Here is a 25042-nt window from a genome sequence, read left to right as displayed (position 1 = left end):
ACGTTTTAGTGCTTTTTTTAATTTCCACTTTGGTAATTGTAGATCCATGTCTACCTCTTGGTTCTATTGTCTCCATTCATTCGTCGTCTTCAAATAGCTTCTTTATATGTTCTTCCTATCTATTTATTTTCTCTGCACTTTTAATTGTTATTTTCTGGTTTTTGTACAATATGTTTCCAATTTCCTTTTGCTTTATTTTCTATTATTTTCTGGTTTTTGTATAATATGTTTCCAATTTTTCTGTATAAAGATGTCATATTGTTCTGCTAATTTTTCTATTTTTGCATATTTTTCTGATAGCCACAATTCCTTGGCTTCTTTGATTTTTTGTTTGATTGTTTTATTTAGGTTTTTATATTGTTGTTCGTTTTGTTCTCGCCTTTTCTCTTTTTCGACATCAATGACTTTATTTTTTGTGATCCATTGTTCGCTTTTAGGAGACGTATCGTCCTTCAGTTGTCATTGTATGATGTTCCTTAGGATCTTCTCTAACTCTCCCCATTTTTCTGTAGGGTTAAGTTGTCCTTGTCTTTCTACTTACTGGACTTTCTTGTGTATTTGTTCTTTGATCTATTGGCAGAAATCAGCTTCTTTTAGCCTTCTTAGATTAATTCTAGGTGTTTTGGAGGCTGTTTTTATTTTCTTTAGTTTGAGTTTCTTCTTCTTCTTCTTTTTCTTTATATATATATATATATATATATATATATATATATATATATATATATATATATATATATATATATATATTATATTTCTTGTTCATTGGAGGATTAATACCTCTATATAAGGTTGTCACTCAATCTTTTGCGCGATCACCCGATACTTCTTCTGCCGATTGGTGAATATCTCTTGCTATTTGGACGACACAGGTCACCTCCATTCTGCTTTCGTGGTTATTCCATTTTTTTTTCTATTTTGTGTCCATTCATTTATACACTGTACGTTACATTTTCTTCTAATGTCTTCACTTCTCTTTCGATCTCATAGTGTATTTTCTGTAATTCTTCTCAGTACTCTTATATCTGCAGTTTCCAGTAGCCTTTGCGTTGTTGCTGTGTTAGGTCTTGTTTCTGAGGTATATATCATTATTGATCTTACACTGGCTTTATAAATTCTTGACTTCATCTCAGTGTTAATGTGTCTGTTTCGCCATATAGTTTTATTGAGGCATCCTGCCAGTCTATTTGCTTTTTCTAGTGGATCTCTCACTTCTTTGTCCAGGTCTCCATAGCTAGACAGTGTAATTCCTAGGTATAATATTTACATTACTTGTTTAATACTGATACTGATTTAAGTTACTTATCTGCCAAAACAAGATTGTGGTTACCTTTATCTATGTTTGCCTATCTGTATATCTAGCTATGTTTGCAAGTAAATTTCTAAAATTCTTAAAAGCAATATTTTTACAACAATCTTAAATCACTAATGTTCCATACATACTCTAAAGTCATGTCAGTGAAATATTTTTTTCAATTTTCCAAAAGTAATCAAATAAATTTTGCATAACATTCTTAAACTGCAGTTATTTTTTGACTTTACTTAATATTTTTGTTCCAGTATATTATCAGAAAAGTAAATAGTGCTTTAAACGGACTCTATCATGCCACAAAAAATTTTAATTAATATTTATAAATTCGATGAAAGCATATAGTTAAACAGACTAGGCTTTCACGGCTAGTATTTATTAATGGTACATTGATTTCGGGGTTTGTAGACTGTGGTATGGAATTATTTTTTTCTTGCAATCATTATCAACGACAGAATACAATATTTTGAAATTACTGCCAACACAACTCGAAAACAATGTGTCATAGAAAGTATATTATATTTCCGAAAGCTACTGTCCGAAAAAGAACTAGATTTAAACATTAACATGTGCAGGTCTTGCAATTTATTGTTATTTTTATATTTCGTCTTTTCGTCGATGCAGAATGCGTCGTTCGTTTAAAGATGAAATTTACTAACTTTTAGATAAATAATATAATTTTAGTTTCTATTTTTGAATAAAAGCGATGTATCTTAGTTTAAAAAGTTTTACTGAGACACAGCTAAATAAAATTTTAATAATTAAAAAAAATATATGTTTAACTATTTCTCAAGGCTACGATAGAGTTCGTCTAATATTTCTGATATATATGACTAATAATTCTTGTAGCACAAGCACATTTAAACACTAAGGAATACGAGAGATAAGGAAAGCCCTCAGTCCACCAGAAGAAAATATATAAACGAAATAGTTTCTTTCCCCAGCACCTAGTATTTTTTAAACTACAGTATCCACCGGTCTTATAGATCTCAAATAACTATAAATAACATAGCTAATGTGTGTTTGTATAGTATTTTGAGGTCTAAAGCTGGCGGGAAGCAGTTAGATACATATTTTTAAATAACTACTATGCAATTTCGTCTACGGCAATGTGACTTAAATTTATAAGCAACTATTAGAAAAAATGGGAATTGTTTTTGATTTTTGCCTCCAGATATGGTTGTTTCAGAAGTATCGTCCATCAAAGAAGTTTTTTTTTTATACAAATCAGTTTAAGTTTGATCTTCAATTCGCAGTCTTCGTGACTAAAACTTCTTTGACGTGTATACTTCTTGGGCGAATGGTATTTGTGTTGGTGTATATGAAAAGATAAAGGGCAGAACTTAGCGGTACTTACCCCTTAAATTGGGCTCCATCGTCCATACTTAAGCACCCAGCTCCACCACCGAATCCGTAGCCTTTGGGTCCGTATTTACGTCCATGGCAATTTTTGCAGTACAATTCAGCTTCGTGTTCAGTTACGTTGGTGGAGTCGAGCATTTTATTGCACATACCTATGCAAATAAGCATATTAACAGTATAATTAATAAAGGTGGCAAGTATTTAATATAAATATTATAATTATTGTAAGTTTGTTCGTGCTTTTTCTATTCGAACTTTGATTTGTTTTTAGGAATCGTGAGTGCGATTAATTATTGTGCCAAGATAGTCGTAGGTATCTATTTGTTTTAAAGTATTACTCAGTATCAAGGTTTTCATCATTATTTTGGGTTTTTGAAAACCTAAAAAATTAAGTTTTCCTGATGTTTGTTGGTAGTCAATAGTTCTCTCCATACTAAACTATTTTGTTCATTAGCCTCTGGAGGTCAAGAAGGTTGTCCGCTATCATGACAATATCGTCCTCATATTTAATGTTATTAATTGGTATTCTATTAACCTCAATTTTTCCTTGAGAGCTCTTTCAATAAATTCTTCACAGTCTGCGTTGAACAGTAGTGGCAACAATACACATCCCTGTCGTACCGCTCTTTTAATTTAAACTCTTCTGAAGTGTATATTCGTATTTGTTTATTTTCTGTTTTTGAAAACTTGGTAGTCTGTACTTCAACAACAGATTAATATTATTACTGCACAAAATGACTACGTAAGGATTTATTTTTATTTTGAAATATAGTTCTTTATGTTGATATTTTACTTTCAATTCTGTGAGTTAATCAATTGGTCAAAGTTGACCAATTAAAGAACATTATTCAGAAGAGAAGATAAAATATATATCTACGAAACTAGACACCAAACTATTAGATCTTCTAAATTATTGTCTTCTTTCTTTGATACTAAGTAATTCTTCGGACATCGTTCATATCAGATCTAGTTTTGAAAAACTTTTAAAATAACTTTTAAACATTTTAATATCAAGTCAATAGAGAACATGATAATAAATAGTGTTGATGAAGAATACAATATGGTCTAAGAAATAAAAAAAGTTAGATAGACTTCGAAAAAAAGAACAAAAGTCAAAATACTGATATATTCAGAAGTTATATTTTTCGACATTATAAATGTTTAAGAAGAAAGTAATAAAATATCATAGTTTTACCCATTTATACGTAATTAAATATTTATATTTACCGCATTTGAAGCAGGATTTGTGGTATTTGTAACCTCCAGCTACTTTTTCTTCAGCGGCGTATACGGATTTGCCGCATTTTGGGCATTTTGGGTTGTCTGCTGGTTTGAAAGGCATTTTGATTTAGTTGATGGTCGTTCTGAAGCAATAAAACATAAAAATGAATACAACTACTTGTAAGGTATCAAATATATTAGTTTTTCACCAAAAAACTGTTTAACATTTTCTAGGAGTCCTAGCACGTATTATAACAGTATTTTCTTTGCTCTAAATAAACGTGACTATTAATTAAAGTAGATGTTCGAAAACTGTATTAAACTATATGATTTATAATTGTTTACATTTTAAAGAAAATATTAAATTAAAATATTAAAGGTTTTTATGATTAAGGGAACATTAAAAGTTAATTAGTAGACTACTAGCTAAACAAAAAACGATTTTTACCACGCTTGGTTGGGCGAGAACCTTATTTTAAAAACTATTAAGAATAACTAGGCGTTTATACCTACTATAGAACAAATTGTCTATTGCAAAATATCAATTATTTTAAATCTTAACCAAAAAAAATCATCCAGAGTTGTAAATGGTACCAGATGCAATTCAACCTAAATTTAATTTCGAAAAGCCGTTTAGTATCTTGTTTTTATGAAGGGATGAATGGGAGTCATATAAAACGAAACTTCTTAGTGGAAGATCAATGCTGGTATGCTGATGGCTCCAAAATCAATGGAGATGAAGTACACAAAGGAAAACCAAGGCTATACCTAATACAAACCTAGATAATCACTTTACTACTTTGTAAGCAAAAATTTATGCTACAAAAATGTACCTGCAGAAACTAATATAGAGGAACTTCAGGGAAAGATCTATAAAAATTAGAAAGATAGCCATTTGACATTAAATTTATTGAAATAGACTCGAATTGACTTCCAGTTGGATTAAAACTATCTTTTATAATCCGATTCGGATCTGAAAAAGTAAGAAAGTAAGTTTGTTCTAGGTGCCTGGATATACTGGTACTGAAGGGAGTGAAAAAGTGGACCTACTTGTTAAGGAGAGATATTTATAGGCCCATATCATTACCTCGACACAGCAAGAAGCACAGTCAAAAGAATCATTATGGATGAATCGTAACCACTGGAATGAATAAACGTCATATCTGAATCTCAAACATTCGATGATTTTTATACATGAACCTTCGTAGAAGAGATCCAAATATCTACTAGATATAAATAGAAATGATCTGCGAATTATCGTAGGTCTCTCAACAAGTTACTTGCCTCAAAGAGCATAACAGACTTTGTTAAAAAGGCTGTTTATCCCTGGTGAAAGGACTTTTTTATCAGGGATGAGCCACAATATGCCGCTAATGTCTAGTGGAAGGTTGGTAAAGCGCCCACTCATATTAAACCTAACTTAACCTAAACTGTGACCAAACAAACCAGAGGTTATATGACCAGAATGTTGGGAATTGAATACAAAGATAATTTACTCAATACAGAATAAAGCACAGCAATGTTTTAAAAAATTTGTTTTATTTTGGGCGCAAAAAAGAGCACAAAACAACTATTTATTGATGCATAGAATATGATAACATCAGAAAAAAAAATTAAAGTAAAAATACTTAGTCGTGGTCAAACGAAGTATAACAAAAAATAAAAAAGAAGATAAAACTAACATAGAGGTATGATAAAAATCTACAAAATATAAGGGGCCAAAAGAAAGTAGCTGTAGAAAAAGCTAAAGCAGAAGAGTAGAAAAAACTATATATTGATAATGAAGTAAAAGCAATGGCCAACAAAATAACAAGAGGTTTCTTAAAAAGTGACTACAAACAATAAAGAAAGCTGAACTAGTTGGAACAAATTATATTGGAGAAGTATGAACAACAATACAAAAGACAGAAAGAAGTTGACTTCAGGTTTATTTAATAGGATTAAGGAGCTACGAAAAATTCCAGATCAATGAAGAAATACTATGTTAGTTCCTTTGCCCAAAAATGAAGTAGATGTTTACCAAAGCACTAATTAGACGACCATAAAGCTATTTAGTCACGCGATGAAAATATGGGAGAGAATAATGGATAGACGTATCGTGCGGAAAGCCAAATACCCGAAAATAAATTTGGGTTTATATAAGGCATATCAACGCAGCTATTGAAAAACATGGAAATGAAGAAAATCATTTGGTATCCATCGATCTTGAGAAAGCGTATGGTTGGGTACCTCGGGTCCTTGGCAGGTAGTGAGTTCTTAGTTACTTTTACAAATAAGATGATATCTTTGGTAATCACATGATTGTGAATACTTAAATAAGTGGATAAAGCGTCACGAAGAAATTAAAATTTTTTTTACGCAGACGATACAATATTAATAGCCCAAAATAAGGATAGGCTTCAAAGACTAGTTCACTTTAGTTTAACATGTTGACTTCAACTCAGCAAACTGGAACAATAGTAATCAGTAAAAAACCAATAATACGTAAACTAGAAATCGATAGAGTTAGTGTTGTACCAGTAATGAAAATAAAGTACCTTGAGATTACATTGTCCAGCTATAAAGACTTTGGAAAAGAAGTAAGAGATCAAGTACAAAGAGCAAATAGATTAGAATAGATTAGCAAGATTCTTTAATAACACTACATGGCGTATTCAATACACTAACATTGAGAGGGAACAAAGAATCTGTAAAGCTAGTATAAGACAAATAATGAGGTGCCCATCAAAAAGAAGATTTGATGGAAACAGCAGAAATGAGAATACTCAGAAGAATTACAGGAAATACGCTGAGACACTGAATAATGAGTGACGAGATCATAACAAAATGGATTATACAGGGTATAAACGAGTGGACGCTCGGCCGAAAAAAGAATGAAACAATCACATCAGTAACAAAATGGCGGACACATAAGTTAATAAAATAGCAAGGTAGAAGAAGTGGTGGCCGAGCGCGCAAGAAATGGAATTGTAATCTTGCACAAAGGCAATGACCTGTCTTAGAATAAGCAAAATTGCTTATATAAAGAAAAAAAGAAGAAGATCGTTGTAAAGAGTAATAATTTTAAATATCTAGAATCAGTATTACAGCAATGGACAAACAACAGGAGATGATTGCAGTAGAGCAATGCTATGGAGGTCATGCAGATTCCAATAAAACTGCCATAAGTTAAGATTGGATAAGAACGTTCAACGTTGAATTCATTAAATATGAATAAAAAATTACGACCAAAAAAGCTAGTGCCTTTTGCAATTAGTCAGGCAAGTCCATGAACGTACGGAAATATTAAAAAAATATATTTTTTTGTATGAAAAACTGGAGATATTTTATAAGCCACATACCAGACTAGTGTAAAACGATAAACACTAAAGAAATATGTAAAAGAAAATTATAAATCATGAAATCTATGAAATATTAAAACAAAAGCGATACAGAACACATACCTAAATTCAGAGGAAAACCATTTTGTGTTATAATAAATGAAAAATGGAGAAAGAAGAGATACTCGAAGCCAAAAAACTTCGTCAGAACTTTATGTTTTATCACCAGGTTGAAACGAATGTTGGAATAATCAAGTGTAAGGAGTAAGAAAAATTAAATTAACGATATGTAAGAATTGCAAAAGTTCAAACTAAAAAATCAAGGTGGTGAATTTTTGTGGTCAAGGTTTCCTGAACGAGAAAAAATGTTAAAAAACTTTTTAACGAAATCTGTATTTTATTTTTAAATTAAAGTTTGAATTTATTTTAAAATCAGAAAAAAATTTAAAAAGTATCGTAACTTTATATCGAATAAGTTAAAGCAAACATCTATTAATCTAAAGATTGATATTATTTTACGCAAAACATTAAAAAAAAAGATAACTAAACAATTTAAATTTACGAAAAATAATTAATGCATTCGAGGTATGTGGATTTGTTATTTATCATACTCGTATTATGCATATATGCAGTTATTAATTACAATACGTTTTTACAATTAAAAAAACGGTTATGATAAATTATTTAATGGAGTTAAAAATATGGACAGTTGTTGTTAGTTGTAAAAGCAGTTTTATTTTGTTTTAGTATTTGTTGTGACTAAAGATTTCAAAAAGCTTGAAAAAAGTAATAAATAATCAAAATATAAACAATGTTTGTAGAAATTATATTATATTTCTCCATTAATTTATATTTGATTAATAAAAGTTATTTTGTGATTTAACTATTGTTTTTAAAAATAGATTTTTATGTAAACAAATTGGTTAAAAATGCAACAGTTTAGAAAGAAAACATTTTTATGATTGAAAAACATTTGCCTTCCTAGCGAAAAAACTATGGTCACAAATGCACACTAAAAAAGCGGATTTTTTAATCACAAATTATGCACAGTCTTGGGTTACTAAGCAGCTTCTAGTAGGTCACTTGGCCACCAGCCAAAGGCATAATATTACACAAACACAGATGGTGATGTTAAAAATAATTTTCCTGGCGCGGCGCCAGCGCTACTCTCATATTATCAGATACCAAATATGGCAGCAGCTCATGCAGGTAAACACTAAAAGCACAATCAGCACTGTAATTTTCGTAACGTTGGTAAAAGCACTCGCGTTATTTAAAAAAGAAAATTAGGTTGGTAATTGGTGTACCTTTTCGGAATCGAGTAAGTGTGGTGGATAAGGGCTTAGTGTCCTCACTACAACCACTATTCGGAGTGTCTGCTGCCGGCTGTTGGAGAGACTTAGTCTATAAACTGATTTGCACACGGCCCCCATAAAAGGAGGGGCTGTGACACACCAATACCTCTGAATAAGCTTTTTACTGTTCTATTTTTGTGGAGATGCAAGTTTAACGATGAAGTAGATATACATATTCGTTAGAATTCGTACCTTTTTCAGAAATTTGATATCTACTTGTCGGTTTCGTGGGTTGTACTAAGGGCGGCATTATCGTCTAAGATATTTCCACAATATTCACAACAAACGTAAAACCAAAACATCTTGGTAGATAACTCTTTATTTTTACAATGTTTTATCATTAATGAATAATGATCTAACTATTTCCGTATAACAAATTCATATTATATTATGTTTTATCTTTTTACTTCAAGGTTACATTATTATCTATATTTATCAATTTTGATAAATTGTAGTAAAATAGTACTAAAGTGTAGTAAAATTGAAATGACAGATATTTATTTAAATTTTTCTATAAAACCGTTTATTCTTAAGTTTGCCTTTTAATATCCGTCAAGAAATTTGCAAAATATATGTTTTTTCATAGTATTAATTTTATAAAACTATATTTGTGTTTTTATACTTTCTTCTTCCTCCAGCCTTTGCATTTTTCTCGTCTAACCTGAGCATAACCTCCCCTTGCATATGACTTTATAATGTTTATCGAATAAGATTATTAGGTACCATTGTTTATTTAAATCTTTTATGCATATTTTTAAGACACTTTCAACTGTTCACTTACTTATTTTTGACCACACTTGTTTAATGCTTTTTATTAAATATCCTGTTAAAAATAAGCAACATTCTATAAAATAAAATCTTTATTTGACATTTTAAATCTGGCTTTGAAATTGAAGTCTATTTAACAAACAATATTAAAAAAAAAACGAAATTGTTTTTGGTTAACAAACCTTAAACATATAATAAATTTATTCTTCTTCTTCTTTGACTTTTATTCTACTGAATAATCAGCCAGTACATTTGTTTTGTTAATTTTTGGGCCACTGTCGTGAGTCTGAGAATATACCTCATGCCCTATTATCAGAGAATATAAGACATTTTTTTTCCTTTGGCTTGCACAATTGTCATTCAGGCAGTCTCAATCAACATGAGCTTTATTCAAGAATTTCTTCTTCTTCTTCTTCTTTTTATATAGACATGACTGTCTGTTTTTCAATGTGCCTCCAGTAAGTGGTCGTTCCATCGTTTTCGTGGTCTTTCTACTGATCGTCTTCCTATTGGGGAACTGTCTCTTGCTGTCTTTACTACTTTATTTGTTGTCATTCGGCTTATATGATCGTTGCATTCCACTCTTGATGTTCTCCACCTTGCATCTAGGTCGTGTATCTGTACTTCTAGGTCTGTCCCATAGTGTCTTACCTTACTTGTCCTGTCTGTGTCAGGTCTTGTTTCTGCCGCGTATGTAATTATTAGTCTGATGACTGTTTTGTAAATTCTGCCTTTCGTTTCTTTCCCGATATTTTTATTTCTCCATATTGTTTCATTCAGGCAGCCTGCGGCTCTGTTTACTCTATTTGCTTGATCTTCCACTTCAGTTTTGAGCTTTCCGTAGATAGATAATGTGATGCCTAGATTTTTAAACTCCATCACTTGTTCTATTATCTGACCTTCCAGCTCCAATTTACATCTTAGTAAATTTGCTGTTGTAACCATGCATTTTGTCTTTTTTGGGGAAATTAACGAATTTTCTGGCGGATATATTAAATTGGTGCAGCATACGTTGTAAATCATCTTCACTTTGAGAGAGTAGTATTGCGTCGTCTGCATGCAGATTATTTTAAGTTGTTTTTCTTCCATTTGGTATCCTTTTTTAGTTCTTATTTGTTTATTATTTTATCCATAATCAGGTTGAACAATAGAGGACTCAGGGAATCTTCCTGTCTTATCCCATAGCCAGCTTCAAAAGCTTCGGTTAGCTTTTCTTCTACTTTTGCTTTTATTGTGTTGTTGTGGTAAATATTTTAGATCGTTTTGATTATTCCTAGAGGTATCTCTCTTACGTATAGTAAGTGGATAACGTCTTTAAATTTGATCCGGTCAAATGCCTTCTTAAGGTCCACGAAATATAGATATACCGGTTTGTTGTATTCTACTAATTTTTCTTGCACTTGCCTCATTATAAATATAGCGTCGGTGCATGATCTTCCCGACCTAAAAGATTGTTGTTCTTCTGCTAGTGTTATAATTTAGTTGGTTGTTAATTTTAGTGTTGTGTTTAATAAATTAATTCCTCTGTAATAAATTTCCGGAATTTTATTTTACATAATACTACCTACGCTATGGTCGCTACCTACATCTGCTACCTATATATGTTTTCTGTTAGCTAGAATATATTTTGGCAACCATACTTTATTGGATATTGTTAGTATAATGTTAATTAAAAATTAATTTAATACTATTTTTGAATTATACTTGAAACTAACACTGGGGTTTGATGCGTTAATATGCACATTCCAAGATAAGACTTAATCTAACTTAATACACAATTATTAGGCATAAACTTGTTCATACATATAAACAAATTCATATGGCTTGGTACGTTTTAATCTTTAAAGTTTCTGCTTGTTATCCAGGGAGTTGAATGAGTTTTACGTTGGTATGAGTGAAAAGTTTTCTCTCGTGTTCTTCACGTATACTTGGATGACGTCATCTACCCATTTAATGAACAAATCTTAGCTGTAAGCTTTTGTAATCGTTCGGAGAAATTTATTTTGACTTTGTTGTATTATCAGTACATTTGTTCTCTTAATAAAACCCCAAAAAATTGGTTTTATTATAGACTGATAAAGCAGCTTTTATACCTTGGACTATAACCAAGTTTAGAATGTTTCCGATTAACTAACACATTTGTCTAGTTTTGAGCCTAACCTATTTAGTTTTTTCCCTCACATGATGTTTTTAATTTATTCCTTTATTAAAGTGGAGACCGAAATATTTTCTTGAGTCTGCTTGAGAAAACTGACGTCCTCCAAGAGATATAGAGAAATCTTTATTTCTTCGTAACATAAAATTTACTACGACTGACTTCGAATTATTATATCCCCTTTTAATCCTTGGTCCATTCAAAATTGTCAATAGCAACTTATAATTTTAACTCTGTGTTGCTGTTTTTTAAGCGGCGTCTTTTTCCATAACAACCATGACATCCGAAAATGTGCCGATTATTCTTTCATTGGTTGTTGCAATATTTGAAGTAAAAATAAGTTACAGGAGGAGTCCCAAAACGCTACCTTGTGATAAACCAGCTAAGATAAGGTTGAACGCTGAAAATGCTTCTTCCAAGGGGAAGTGACGAATTATATGAGGCGATATGGACTCGGGAAGAGGAATAAATGTGGCGATCGGCTTTTTCATTTCTGTATTAATCATGAAGTCATAATTGCAAATACCTTGTTCAAACTTCCTAAATGTAGATTATATACAAAAAGATCACTAGCTGACAATAATAACAAAATAATCAGAAATCAAATAGATTACATTACCGCCAACAAAAGATATATAAACTCTATAATATCATCCAAAACTTATCCAGGAGCGAACATATTCTTTGACCTCAATCCGGTTGTTTTGTCGATAAGAGTGAAACTTAAGAATGTAAAGCACCCCCAGCTCCAAGAAATCATAGATACAAGGCGGCTCAAACAAGACCACACATATGCTGAAACAAAATTTAAAATAAACGAAAACTTATAGAGAGTCAAAAAAGATAATGCAGAAACTCTAACTATTGACCAAAAATAGAGAAAACTTCAACATAGCCTTGTGTCAGTTGCAAAAGAAACCATTAAACCATTTGGGGAAAATACAAAATCTTTGATGACAGTAGAAATTCTTGAACTTATTGAAGAATGAAGAAAATATAAAGCAAAAGACCGGAATAAATACACAGAAATTTAAAAATAAAACATCAGAAAGGAAATTCGAGAGGCAAAAGGAAGGTGGATCTCCGACATATGCAAGGAAATAGAAGATCTGTTCGGCTTGAATGCGCTGGCTTAGAGATGCGTGAATATGAATCAGGACATATACTTATGTTTTGTAGATTTTGAAAAGGAATTGGAAAGGTTTAACATAAAAAGCTTGTAGATATATTAAAAAGCAAAAATCTTGACAGTCATGATATGAAAATTATATCTAATCTATATTGGAATCAAACTGTCGAGATAAAAGTTGACCACCAGAACACCTGAGATATCAAAATACAGCGAGGAGTCCGCCAGGGTTGCGTGCTGTCACCACTACTTCTCAATGTCTACAGTGAAGCAGTATTTAAAGAAGCCCTCTCAGATTCAATAGAAGGTATGTCAATGGAGAAGTTTTTAATAACTTGCGTTTTGCAGACGATACAGTAATAATGACGGATAACAACAATGATTTACAGAACGTAATGCAACAACATAATGAATGCTGTCATGAATACGGACTAAGGATGAATTTGAAAAAACTAAATGCATGATCATGACTAAATCATCAGATGCAAACATCCAATTGATTGTTCAGGATACCTGTGAAGATACTTGAGAAGTGTGGATACCTACAAATACTTAGAAACATGGATAACATCAAATATTGACCAAACCAAAGAAATTAAGACACGTATTGAAATAGCACGTGCATCATTCGCTAAACTTAAAAAAATTCTTTGTTGTCGGGATATAAGGTTAGAACTACGCCTAAGAATGCTTCGGTGTTACGTATTCACTACTCTTTTTAATGGCTTGGACATTAAAAAATTGCACCTGAATAAGTTTGGTGTTACAGAAGAATCCTACGAATATCAAAGAAAACTTAAGTACTTAGGCCATGTTATGAAAGGGTAAATATACTCATTATTGCAGCTTATTATGCAAGGCAAAATTCGATGAAAGCGAAAGGTGTGGAGACGAAGAATATCCTGGCTTAAGAAGTTGAGGAAATAGTTTAAATGCAATAGTATAGAAATATTTAGAGCGGCAGTCAACAGGTTTCACATAGCTATGATGATTTATAACCTTCCATAAAAGAAAATTAAAGAAGAAAAAGTTTACCTCTTATTGAAAGCGCTTCTGGCTATTTCAATGCGTCGTTTTATTTTAAGGCTCGGGTCCCATTGTTTATTTAGCTTACATCCCAAGTAAATTTATCTGTGTACTTTCTCTAAAGCTTCTCCTTTAACGTAGATTGTTTTGTTTTTAATTTTGTTTTGGTATGAAATTAACCAATTACTGTTTAAAACAAATCTAAAATTGAAAGTTTTTACATCGACAACTCTTATCAAAATAGAGCATTTTGAAAAGAGCGTTCGATCTAAAACTTAAAAATACAAATATATATAGATTAAACCAAAAATGATTATAATAAATTACAATTTACATTTGTTTTTGATGATATTTTGGTTATTTTTGCGCTTTTGTTTGCTAAATTTAACGAGTGACTTACTTGGCCTATATGGCTAACTATATTTATTTATTTCGTCTGATACCTGAGGCTAAATGAAGAACACATCAGCCGCTTATTTATACCGTACTATAAAATTTTGTAATGCTGTTTGTATAATGGTATACTCAAATTTCTCCATAAAAATATCTGAAAATAATGGTTGAACATGAAGAGCCCATGGTTAATCCAAAATCTTGTTTATAGTAATCATTATCTAGTTCAAAATAGGTATTGTCTGTGCATACAGTTAATAGATCCATTATGGCTGATACATTCAGGTTGGTTTTTGTTATCAGTATATTATCCCTATCTAGTGAAAACGCTGGTAATATCAAAAGTGACTAGGATATTATTAAGATTTCACTCCATTTCTGTTAGTTTTTGCAGAAAAAGCTGTAAATTCTTTATATCTGTTATTTCGTTATGTACTAATGGCTGTATTATAACTTGGAGAAACTTTGACTATTTTGCAAGGGAAAGCCAAGCTGCTGCAAATTGGTAAGAGAATTACGTTTTCTTTATATTTTTGGGACTCCGTATAGGTGTGGTGTTCTGATGTAATGGGGTGCTAGTGTTCTTATATAGAAGTCTGTTACTGATTCCTTGTTTGTGTAGTATTTTATATATTCTTGGATTTTCGTCTGGTAGTGAATTTTGTCCGTGATTACAGTTGCGTTGTCCCTGTCACCTGGTAATATCTTTACGGACTGAGCTTCTTCTAGAGTTTTGATAGCTTTAAGTTCTTATTCACTAACATTTGCATTTGATTTTGTGCTTTTTTGAGTTCCCTTTTAAACATCACCTCATATTTTTTTTTTATGTGTTGATAGTCCTTTATACGTTTTTTTAACAGTACTAATTATGCCTAATTTAGAAACTAATGGGCTGATTATAGTAAAATTTGGACGTTTTAAGAGCATAAGCTTTTTCGTTGGGTTTAATGTCTTTTGAATAAATTGACAACTGTTGTGGTATTTACATAGTATCTTATTTGGTCGTTGAATTTGGTGTTATTGTTGTTTTCTAAAAGAATGTTGAGTTTATTTTTAATAATATTAACAATAATTTTCATTTAGGAAGCTTACATTATAGATAGATAGACAGATGGTTTATTGGTAATAAATGAATAGAAAATATTTTTTACAAGTGAAAGGAAAAAAAATATATGTCAATATAGTTAATATACACATATGTAAATATAAATATAAAACATAAAACATAGATACAGTGTTTTAACTTATACTGCTGACAATTACAATAAATTAAAATCGGTAGTAAAATACTCCTCATGTGTAAAAAAGGCATTCACTATAAAGTAAATCTTAATTTTTGCCTTAAACAGGTGAAAATTAAGAGCTTTTATTCTAGCTGGCACTAAGTTGTAGAATTTTATAGCTAAATACCTTGAACCATTTCTGGATGTCTCAAGTCGGCCAAATTTTGGTATAAGGTTATTGTTAAATCTGGTGGGATAATTATGAAAATATACATGCGCATTATATTTGCTAAGATTTTGTATAATGTGCAACAGACACTGCATAATGTATACACAAGGTAAAGTTAAAATTTTAAAAGATCTAAAGGAGTTTCTACAGTCTGCTCTATAACAGAGTCCAGAAATAATACGAACACACTTTCTTTGTTGTGCAAACACTTTATCAATATGACAAGAGTGACCCAAGGAGAGAATAGCATATGTCAGGTGAGAATGAAATGTACTATGATAAGCTGTTAAAATAGTTTCCCTGGAAGTCACTTGTACAAGGTTCTTGAAGAGGAAAAGTTGTCTGGAAAGCTTTTTCAATAGATTAACTATCGATTATTAACTATTAACTGTTGTTCCCAGGTTAATCCGGCATCCAAATATATCCCCAGAAACTTCGCTCCGGTTACACATTGTGGTAGAGCAACGTTTTCAACACAAGTGTTATTTATTAAAGTAAAATTAACACTTTGTGATTTAGAGTTGTTCAAAGAGAGACGGTTAGTTAAAAACCAATTAAATAAGTTTTTTTCGGATGTTTGGTAATCAAGGGTGTCGAATTCAGAAGGGTGATAGCTTGCATAGACAGTAGTGTGATCAGCAAATAAAACAGTGTTAACTGTTTCATTTTGTGAGTACACTAGATCATTATTATAGATAAGAAATAATACTGGACCAAAAACCAAGCCTTGAGGGACACCAAACAACAGATATTGTTTTTGAGAATCACACTGGTTGAAGTGAACATATTGATCACGATTTGATAGATATGAATCAATTAGTTGAATAGCATTACTATGAAAATTATAATAAGGAAGTTTTCTAAGCAGAATACTATGTGTGACACAATCGAAAGCCTTAGTAAGATCTAAAAACGATGCAAGAGTATCAAGATATTTTTCAAACCCTTCCAAAATATTTCTAGTGAAATGATCAATAGCTAAAGTTTTATTTTTTCGGAATCCGTACTGGTTTACGGCAAACAGTTTATTAGATTCAAAATGTAGATTAATTTGATTTTTTAAAATTCGTTCATAAACTTTCGATAAGATGGGCAACAAAGAAATGGGTCGATAATTGTTATAATCATCAATAGAGCCTTTATTCTTAAACAGAGGTACTACCTTTGCAGTTTTGAAAACTTAAGGATAAGTATTACAAGATATTGATTGGTTTATTAAAGTTGTTAGAGGTTGAACAATTATATTTCTAATTGTTTTAATAATTTTTGTGTTAAATCTATTAGGATCTTTGCTGTTATTATTTTTTATTTCTGTAATAGCTAAGTCAACTTCACTAAAGTTTACTGGCTGAAAGCTAAAACACGGGATATTTTCCTATGATATATAATATTGGTTACAAGAAAGAAAAAGCATATTAAATATTAAATAAACATAAAAAGTCACTGAAGTAGAGCTAACATAAAAGTAGCACCCTTGTGCGTGAGACGTAAAAATATATATTCAAACAAAGAACTATTTAGCAAATGTATAAATATAAATAGATAGTTACATATGCGCTCTTACAAAAATACATTAATTTTAATTTTAATAAATAATGTGACACAAATGTGAGTACATGATATTAACTGCAGTAAATTCAAGAAATGTTGCAGTTGGTAATAAAAGTCTATTTAAATATTTATTATTTATTACTATTCTCTATTAATTAGTCCTTCATTGAATTGTAATATATACCAACTATTATATAATCTTTTTTGAAAACGATTTCCGGAGTGAAAGTTTAAACGTCAAAAATAAATATAAAATGTAAAATTCTAAATCTTATTATAATCCAATTCTAATTCTAATGTTTATTATAATCAATTATTGTTTAATCCAATATAAATACAATATTTAAAATATTTATACCTTATTTGATAATTTTTATTAATTCACATTTTTGCAATTACTAGAATCAAAATCGTGGGTCAAATACAGCGTTTTACTCGTTAGTCATGCATTCTAATATTATTTAAATGTTTATTTGAATTTAACGAAAAAATATACATTATTGTTACGATAACAGCAATAAATTTAAATACATATCAATAATATGCTTAAAGCTGGTTCTTAAAAAATAAACTAATATTTTCGAAGGTATATATTTTAGTTTCTACAGGTACCTAGATGAAATGGAATGTAACCCTGTTATTTATAACTGCGGAAATGCTGCAATAATAACGATGAGAATAGATGTAAGAAGGGAAAATTATTTTTAGACCACTTTCCAGCAATAAATCTTTTAGTGTCTTAATAGTCACGTCAAGACGTTTAGGAATTTGTACTGTTCAAATAAAACAATTCTTGTAATTCAAGATATTTTTCGGCTGTTGTTTAGACAAACTACCAACTTTTGAGAAGACATTTTTTAATTCAGAAAGATAAAAAACGTTTACATAATATTAATATATTAATAATTTAGTAATTATTAGTAAGTGTAATAAAAACTAAAAATGTTAGTTGATATTTTACAAACACTTATGAAGATGTTTATGGATATTATAATCTGATCAGCATTGATTAAACAATCTTTTTTCTCCAATCTAACCGACTACTAACAAATTAAAATCCACAAGGAAACTAAGTTCCTGTACCTGGCTGTATACCATATATCACAAAAAATTTATTTAAAAATCCTTTATAAAAGGTATATAATTAAAACACCCAATCGGGCTACATCACAAAACTTTTTGGGAATCTATATTCCATCATCAGTGTTTCCTGAAAGCATATAACCACTTTCTTCTTCTTCTTCAAGTGCCCTGTCCGTTGCGAACTTTGGCTATTAACATGGCAATTCTGATCTTGTTTGCGGCGCTTCTGAATAGTTCGACCGATGTGAGCCCGAACCACTTCCTCAATGTCTCAGTGTCTCAATATGTGGCCTAGATATTCAAGCTTTCTTTGTTTAATTGTATTCACGATTTCTTTCTCCTTTCCGATTCTTTGGATTACCTCTATGTTGGTGACATGTTCGGTCCAGGATATACGAAGAGTGCGTCGGTACACCCACATTTCGAATGCTTCTAGTTTTCTCGTGAGCGTCTCCGTCAGCGTCCAGGCCTCCACACCATACAGTAAGATCGGAAAAATGTAGCCTTTAACTAGACGTAGTTTTAGGGGAAATGACAAATCCCTGCTTATGAGGAGCTTTTTCATATTGCTAAATACTGCTCTAGCTCGTTCTATTCTCGCCTTAATTTCTGTGGCCTGTTCCCATTTTGCATTTACGTTGGTGCCAAGGTACACATAAGATTCTACATTGTCAATTAGTATGTTACTTATCCGTAACTGTCGAGCAGGCTGTTGCTTCCTGCTTATCAGCATCCACTTTGTCTTCTTGAAGTTGAGGCTCAGGCCGTATTCCCCACTAACTAAATAAACTCTTTCCATTACCTGCTGTAATTCGTCTATGGTACTGGCAAAGATCACCGTGTCGTCGGCATATCCTATATTGTTCGGTAACTCGCCGTTTATTTTTATGCCCTCATTTGCATTTTCCATACATTTGTTAAATATTTCTTCGGAATAAATATTGAATAGTAGTGGGGATAATATATACCCCTGACGGACACCTCTTTTGATCTACACACTTTCAGTGAGTTCGTTGCCAATGTTTGCTCTTGCTGTTTGACCCCAGTATAGGTTTGCCACAATTCGAATGTCCTTGTCATCAATACCTGTCTTTCGCAGAATATCTATCAATTGTTCATGATTGACATTGTCAAATGCTTTTCTAAAATCCACAAAGCACAAATACACGTCCTTATCAACGTCTCTACACTGCTTTATAAGCACCTGGAGAGCGAAAATTGCTTCTCTAGTTCCAAGTGCTTTCCGAAAGCCAAACTGCGATCTATCAATATTTGACTCACATTTATCATATATTCTTCTATGAATGATCTTAGTGAACGCTTTAGTGACATGATTGATCAAGCTTATAAGCCGGTAGCTTATAGTTACAAGCTTATAACCACTTTAATTAAAGAAAACATAAAATTTAAAATTTTGACCAAGGTTGATACAAAATGTGGTTAATACTTATATGTGTACATGTTTTGAGCCACTAAGTATTTGGGTAAAAATCCGTTCTTCTTCTTCTTCTTCGGCCTTCATTTATCCATTGTTAAACATAGGCCTCCTCCAATTGCTTCCACGCTTTTCTATCTTTTGCAATTCTCATACACTGCTTTCCAGCTACAGCTGTTATATCGTCTATCCATCTCTTTTTGGGTCTTCCCACGCTTGTCGAGGTCTCCAGAATGTCACTTTATGAGACCATCTGTTGGTGTCTTGTCTTGCTATATGTGCTACCCATTGCTATCTCAATGTCGCTATTTTTTCGATGATGTCGATTACTTTAGTACTTCGACGTATTTCGGTGTTAGGAATTTTGTCTCTGAGGCTTATATTTAACGTGGCCCTCTCTATGGCCCGTTGAGTTACTCTGAATTGTTCTGCCATTTTTCTTATTATTGCCATAGTTTCCAATCCATAAGTTGCAACTGGTAGTATACAAGTGTCATAGGTTTTTCGTTTTAGGTGTATTGGGATTTTTCTGTCTTTTAAAATGAAGCTCAACTTACCAAAAGCAGCTGCTTGCTCCACTGGTTGGTATACATGTAGCTTAGTTGTCAATCTATTTGTTATTATTTGGGTTAGTAGTTTGTAAAGGTGTGACAATAAGCTTACTGGTCGGTAGTTTTCTATATTTGCGGCGTCCCCTTTTTTATGAAGTAGAATGACTTCCGCATTTTTCCATGCTTTTGGTATTTGTCCTTCCAATAGGCATTTATTCAGTAATGCTCTCATTGCCTGTTCTAATGCATTGCCTCCCATTTTTAGCATCTCTGAAGTAATTTTATCTTCTCCTGGTGTTTCCCCATTTTTCATTTGTTTTAGGGCGGCTCTAATTTCTGATGTTATTATTTCAGGGAGATCCTCTGAGCCCACATTTAAGATAGGTTTGGTTGGTATACCGGAGTTTGGAAAAGTAGAAGTATACAGCTTCTTATAAAATTTTCAGATTTCTCTAACGATCTCTTCCTTATGTGAGCACAATGTTTTACAATCGTCTTTTATCTTTATGATTTTATTCCTGCCAGTGGATTTACATGTTTTTACTATTTTCGTGTTCTTATTGTTCTCTATGTTTCAAGAATCTGGTTTGTTCTATAAGCTCTGAGGTCTTTTCGAATATTTTTCTTAACGCTTCTGTTGAGCGCTTTATAGTCCAGGTTATCTCTGTTCGTCCTTCTTCTTTTCTCTGTCTGTTCTAGAGTCTCGGGTTTTAGTTTAACTTCTTTTTGTTTTCTTATTCTGCAAACAAGTTTCTTAGTGGCTGTTTGTATGTCTTTAGTTATTTTCTCAGCTAGTTCATCTATATTCTTGTGCTCAAAGGTATTTGCTACTAGTTTCCGTGCTACTTCCTCTTGGTATTTCTCTTTATTACTGGCTAGGATGTCTGCCGTCGGTAAAGGGTTTGTTGTTAATAGTTTTCGTCTTTTTCTCTTTACGATAATACGTATATCGGCACGAACTAGTCTATGGTCACTGCCGGTGTTAAATTTGTTCAGCACCTCGATGTTTTTACATATTGATCTATCACTGGAAAGGATAAAATCTATTTCATTTTTAACCTGGCCGTCAGGGCTACGCCATGTTCATTTTCTTTGTATTTGTATTTTAGATAACGTATTCGGGCAAAACATTTTTTCGGAGCTTATATAATTTGCTAATGTCTCTCCTATGGTGTTTCTGTGCCTAGATCGAAATTTCCTATGTAGTCTGAATCGCCTGGTATTCGCCGCCCTATTTTTGTATTAAAATCTCCGGTGAGGATAACATACTGTGTTTTTTCTAGGTCTTTAGCTCGCTTTATATCTTCGTAGGGTTGTTTTATTGACTCGTCATTCGCAGTGGAAGTTGGAACATAGCAGTGTATTATCTGTTAGCTGTATCGTTTATTCAGTTTTAATACAAGATATATTACTCTTTCCGACACTGCTGAGTATTTCACAATCTCGTGTTCTATTCTTCGGTTGAACATTAAACCCCACCCCTTCATTGGCCGTGATTCTCTTCTGAATTATATTGGTATAGAGTGTGCTCAGAATGGTCATTTTCTCTCCTTGAAGTCTCGTTTCACATAAGCTTACAATATCCCATTTAATAGCCCCTAGTTCCTGCTCTAATTCTTCTAGATGGTCGTTCGTTCTCATGGTTTTAATGTTTTATGTAGCAATTTTATATTTTTGAGTATTAATTTGTTTATTATTGTCATGTAATTTCGATCTTCTGCCTTCCTCAGAATCCGTAATGCAGTCCATATTGGAGTGGGATTCTGAGTTATAAACTCTACCCACCTGGTGTACTATATTTTTATATTTCGATTTATGCATGAATATATTAAAGGATAAATGGCAATTAAAACGCCACGCTTGCCGAGCGGGTTGGCGAGTTTAGATTTCAGCTTCCCCTAACCTGGAGCCAGACGCTGTTTGCAACCGTCCATTCTGGATCAGACGCTACTTGATCCTATACCAGCCCTAAAACCACGGGATTGCCACTTCCGCTATCCACACTGTACCGAAGGTTTGCTTCTCCGCCGTGGTCTGCCGTTGTGATCTTCATCCGTAACCCTGGATCGCAGGATCTCTTAATGACACAATCTGGAAGAACAAACACCTAAGATAAGACTAAAAAACAAGAATCCTTAAAGCAGAAATTAGACCAATATTAACATACACGGCGGAGACAAAACCTGACACATCTAAAACGAGACGACTACTAGAAACAACAGAAATGAAAATACTCCGACGAATATCAGGGAAGGGAGAGAAGAAATCTGTTGGATAGGGAGAGAAGAGAAAACATAAGAAGAGCATGCAATAAAAAAGACATAAATGGATGGCTAACAAAACGGAAACAGGAATGGAACGAACACATTACTAGAATGGCAGAGGATAGGATAGTACGAATAGCACGAGATAAGTCACCAAATGGACGAAGAAGTATTGGCAAACTGTATTTTTATTTAATATTTGCATTCTGTTTTTTTAGGCTTTTTTTCCTTCTTTTTTGTATCAATTTATGTTGTTTTTATTTTAAAAATAATTTATTAAAGATTCGTAATTTGTGCAAAAAATGTTTTAAAAAGATTTATAAGTTTCTCTTTACTATGTCTACGGCGCTTTAGATATAATAAAAAATTAAAAAGTTGTGGGTGATAATATTTACAGAAAGCTGTTTCAACTTGTCAAACACACAAAATATTACCTGTAACATAAAAATAAATAGCCTTACTTTAAATGATGCATATAGATGATGTATGAAAAGGCAATTTATTAGATTTTTGTAGTTCCACTGCGTGGGAAACCTTGAGTTTACGTCAAAAATACTACTTACAAATCAGTTTATTTTAATAAAGGAATATTTGTTGAAATGGATTAAATTTTTCAGTAATACAGAGTATTATTTTAAACTGGAAATTAAGTATTAATAAAATTAAAGGACAGGCAAGAGTATGAAATTGTTGAATGCACTTGAAACAGGAATAGTATAAACTGCTTTTTTGGCAAGAGAAGCAAAAAGAAAAAAATACGCTATGTTTATGGTATACAGTGAAAGGCAATACCTAGTCGAAATAAACATAGTACACAGATAATACACTACTTACACAATAACTAGTAACAAATAGAGAAAATAAACGGACATTGTTAAAAAATGTAGGAATGAGTGATAGAAGTCGGAAAATGGAACGATAGCAAAATAATTAGCGGCACAATAAAGAAGGTAAATAGGGGATATGTTATTCTACTGATTATGGTGCTGCCAAATATTTTATGGCTGCGGGTTGCAGCCATTTATTTGTATGGGTAGCAGATGGATACCTATCTGCGATCTTAGCAGGGGATAGATCTACTTCAGGATTAGCACACCTTCCCACGCGAGCTCATGGATTTTCCTAGCCTTTCATCCCCGAGGAAATCATGTCCAAACCCAAAGCATTCGCATCTCCACCCTTTTCTCCCTCTACTTTTAAACCAACTCGCCAACACGCACTAGCCAAGCGTAACGTTTTAATGGCTTAAAACCCCAAAAGTGATTTTCCATGAAAAAAAAAAAACTACTGAACGGCTCTCGGTCTCTAGAGGCTCCAACACCCTCAACCAAAGTAGCGATTGGAACAGGTTTGGAGAAGAGGATGCTAAAAATCCCAGGAAAAAAGCAGGCTACTAAAAAGAGCGACAAATGCATATCACTTCATAAAATATTAGAACTCTTTTATCAGACCAGAAAATGATGCAACTGGAGCAAGAGCTGAAAAGAATAAAATGGGACATCATCAGCCTCAGCGAAATAAGACGAAGAAGAGAAGCTCAAATTACTTTTAAATCAGGACACGTATTTCATTCTATAGATAAAGAAGGCACTTCAAATCGTGGAGTATGATTCATTATACATAGAAAGCACAAAATATAGTTGAAATTATCAGCATAAGCCCCAGGATTGTATATCTCATTTTTAAACTAAATGCAAGATATAATCCTAAGGTATTCCAAACATATGCTCCAACGACTAACCACTCGGATGAAGAAATTGAAGAATTTTATGAGGACCTAGAAACAGCGTTACATACCACACCACCATATTACACAATAATTATGGGCGACATCAATGCGAAAATAGGGATTAAACAAGATGATGCATAAGTAGTAATGGGTAAGTATGGATATGGCGAAAGCAATGTACGAGGGCAAAGATTGCTAAACTTCTTACATCAAGAAAATTTATCTATGATGAACTATTTTTTTAATAAAAAGCCTTGTCGTAAATGGACATGGATCAGCCCAGATGGCAGTGTCAAAGATGAAATAGATTATATCATAACAAACATAAAAAAAATATTTAAAGACATCGAAGTACTCAACAACAAATTTTCAATAGAAAGCGACCACAAATTAAAATTCGAGCTAAGATACTATTAAATGTCAAATAGGAAAGAACAAAGATGATACTAAAAACAAGAAAACAGAAATGGATTTCCCCAGAAAACAACGACCTATATGAAGATACACCAACCAGACATATACAAGACTTGCAAGATGAAATAGAATATGTAGATCAAGCAAATGGTGGCATAACGAAGGCTCTAAAAGAAACGGAAAGGGAGTGCTGCCCTACCATTCTGCGTCTTAAACTACACAACAATGAAGAAACTGAATGAAGATATCCAGCGCTCAATCCGAAAAGGCGTAAGAGAAAACAATACAAGAGAAATAACTGAAATAATTCCAGAAAACAGAAGTTTAAAAGTTTTGCGGCAAAATACGAACACCATAGGCCACAAAAATATGTACAAAATTAAAAAACAAAGATGGAAACATTACTGCTGATAGAACCAAAATCCTTGAGGTTGTCGATTCCTTTTATCGCAAAATGTATGGGATCACCGACGAAAGGCAAGATCAGCCCCTGTCCAATATCACAAACCAGGGATCAATATTAATGCC

General features: G+C 32.3%; 1 protein-coding gene across 7 annotated transcripts in view; it reads right to left on the bottom strand.

The window, feature by feature from the left end:
- Nucleotides 1-8677, bottom strand: part of LOC140439894 (muscle LIM protein 1-like) — a 61397-nt gene extending 52720 nt beyond the window's left edge. For 5 of the 7 annotated variants that reach the window (XR_011950746.1, XM_072530063.1, XM_072530064.1 and 2 more), the window contains exons 1-3: nucleotides 8517-8677; nucleotides 3896-4032; nucleotides 2664-2820 (exon numbers count right to left, since the gene is read on the bottom strand). Coding sequence is in view for 5 of the 7 variants with exons in the window: in XM_072530063.1 (XP_072386164.1) it covers nucleotides 2664-2820; nucleotides 3896-4010 (272 nt within the window). In the remaining 2 variants the exon portion in view is untranslated. Of the gene's footprint in view, nucleotides 1-2663; nucleotides 2821-3895; nucleotides 4033-8516 lie in introns of those variants that run through there. The other 2 variants (XM_072530068.1, XM_072530065.1) reach the window with 2 other exon arrangements.
- Between the last annotated feature and the right edge of the window lie 16365 nt (nucleotides 8678-25042).

The sequence above is a fragment of the Diabrotica undecimpunctata genome, chromosome 4, assembly GCF_040954645.1.
Source record: "Diabrotica undecimpunctata isolate CICGRU chromosome 4, icDiaUnde3, whole genome shotgun sequence".
In the NCBI taxonomy this organism is placed as follows: Eukaryota; Metazoa; Arthropoda; class Insecta; order Coleoptera; family Chrysomelidae; genus Diabrotica; species Diabrotica undecimpunctata.
Note: the sequence above shows the minus strand (reverse complement) of the source record. Positions and strands in the feature narration are given on the sequence as shown.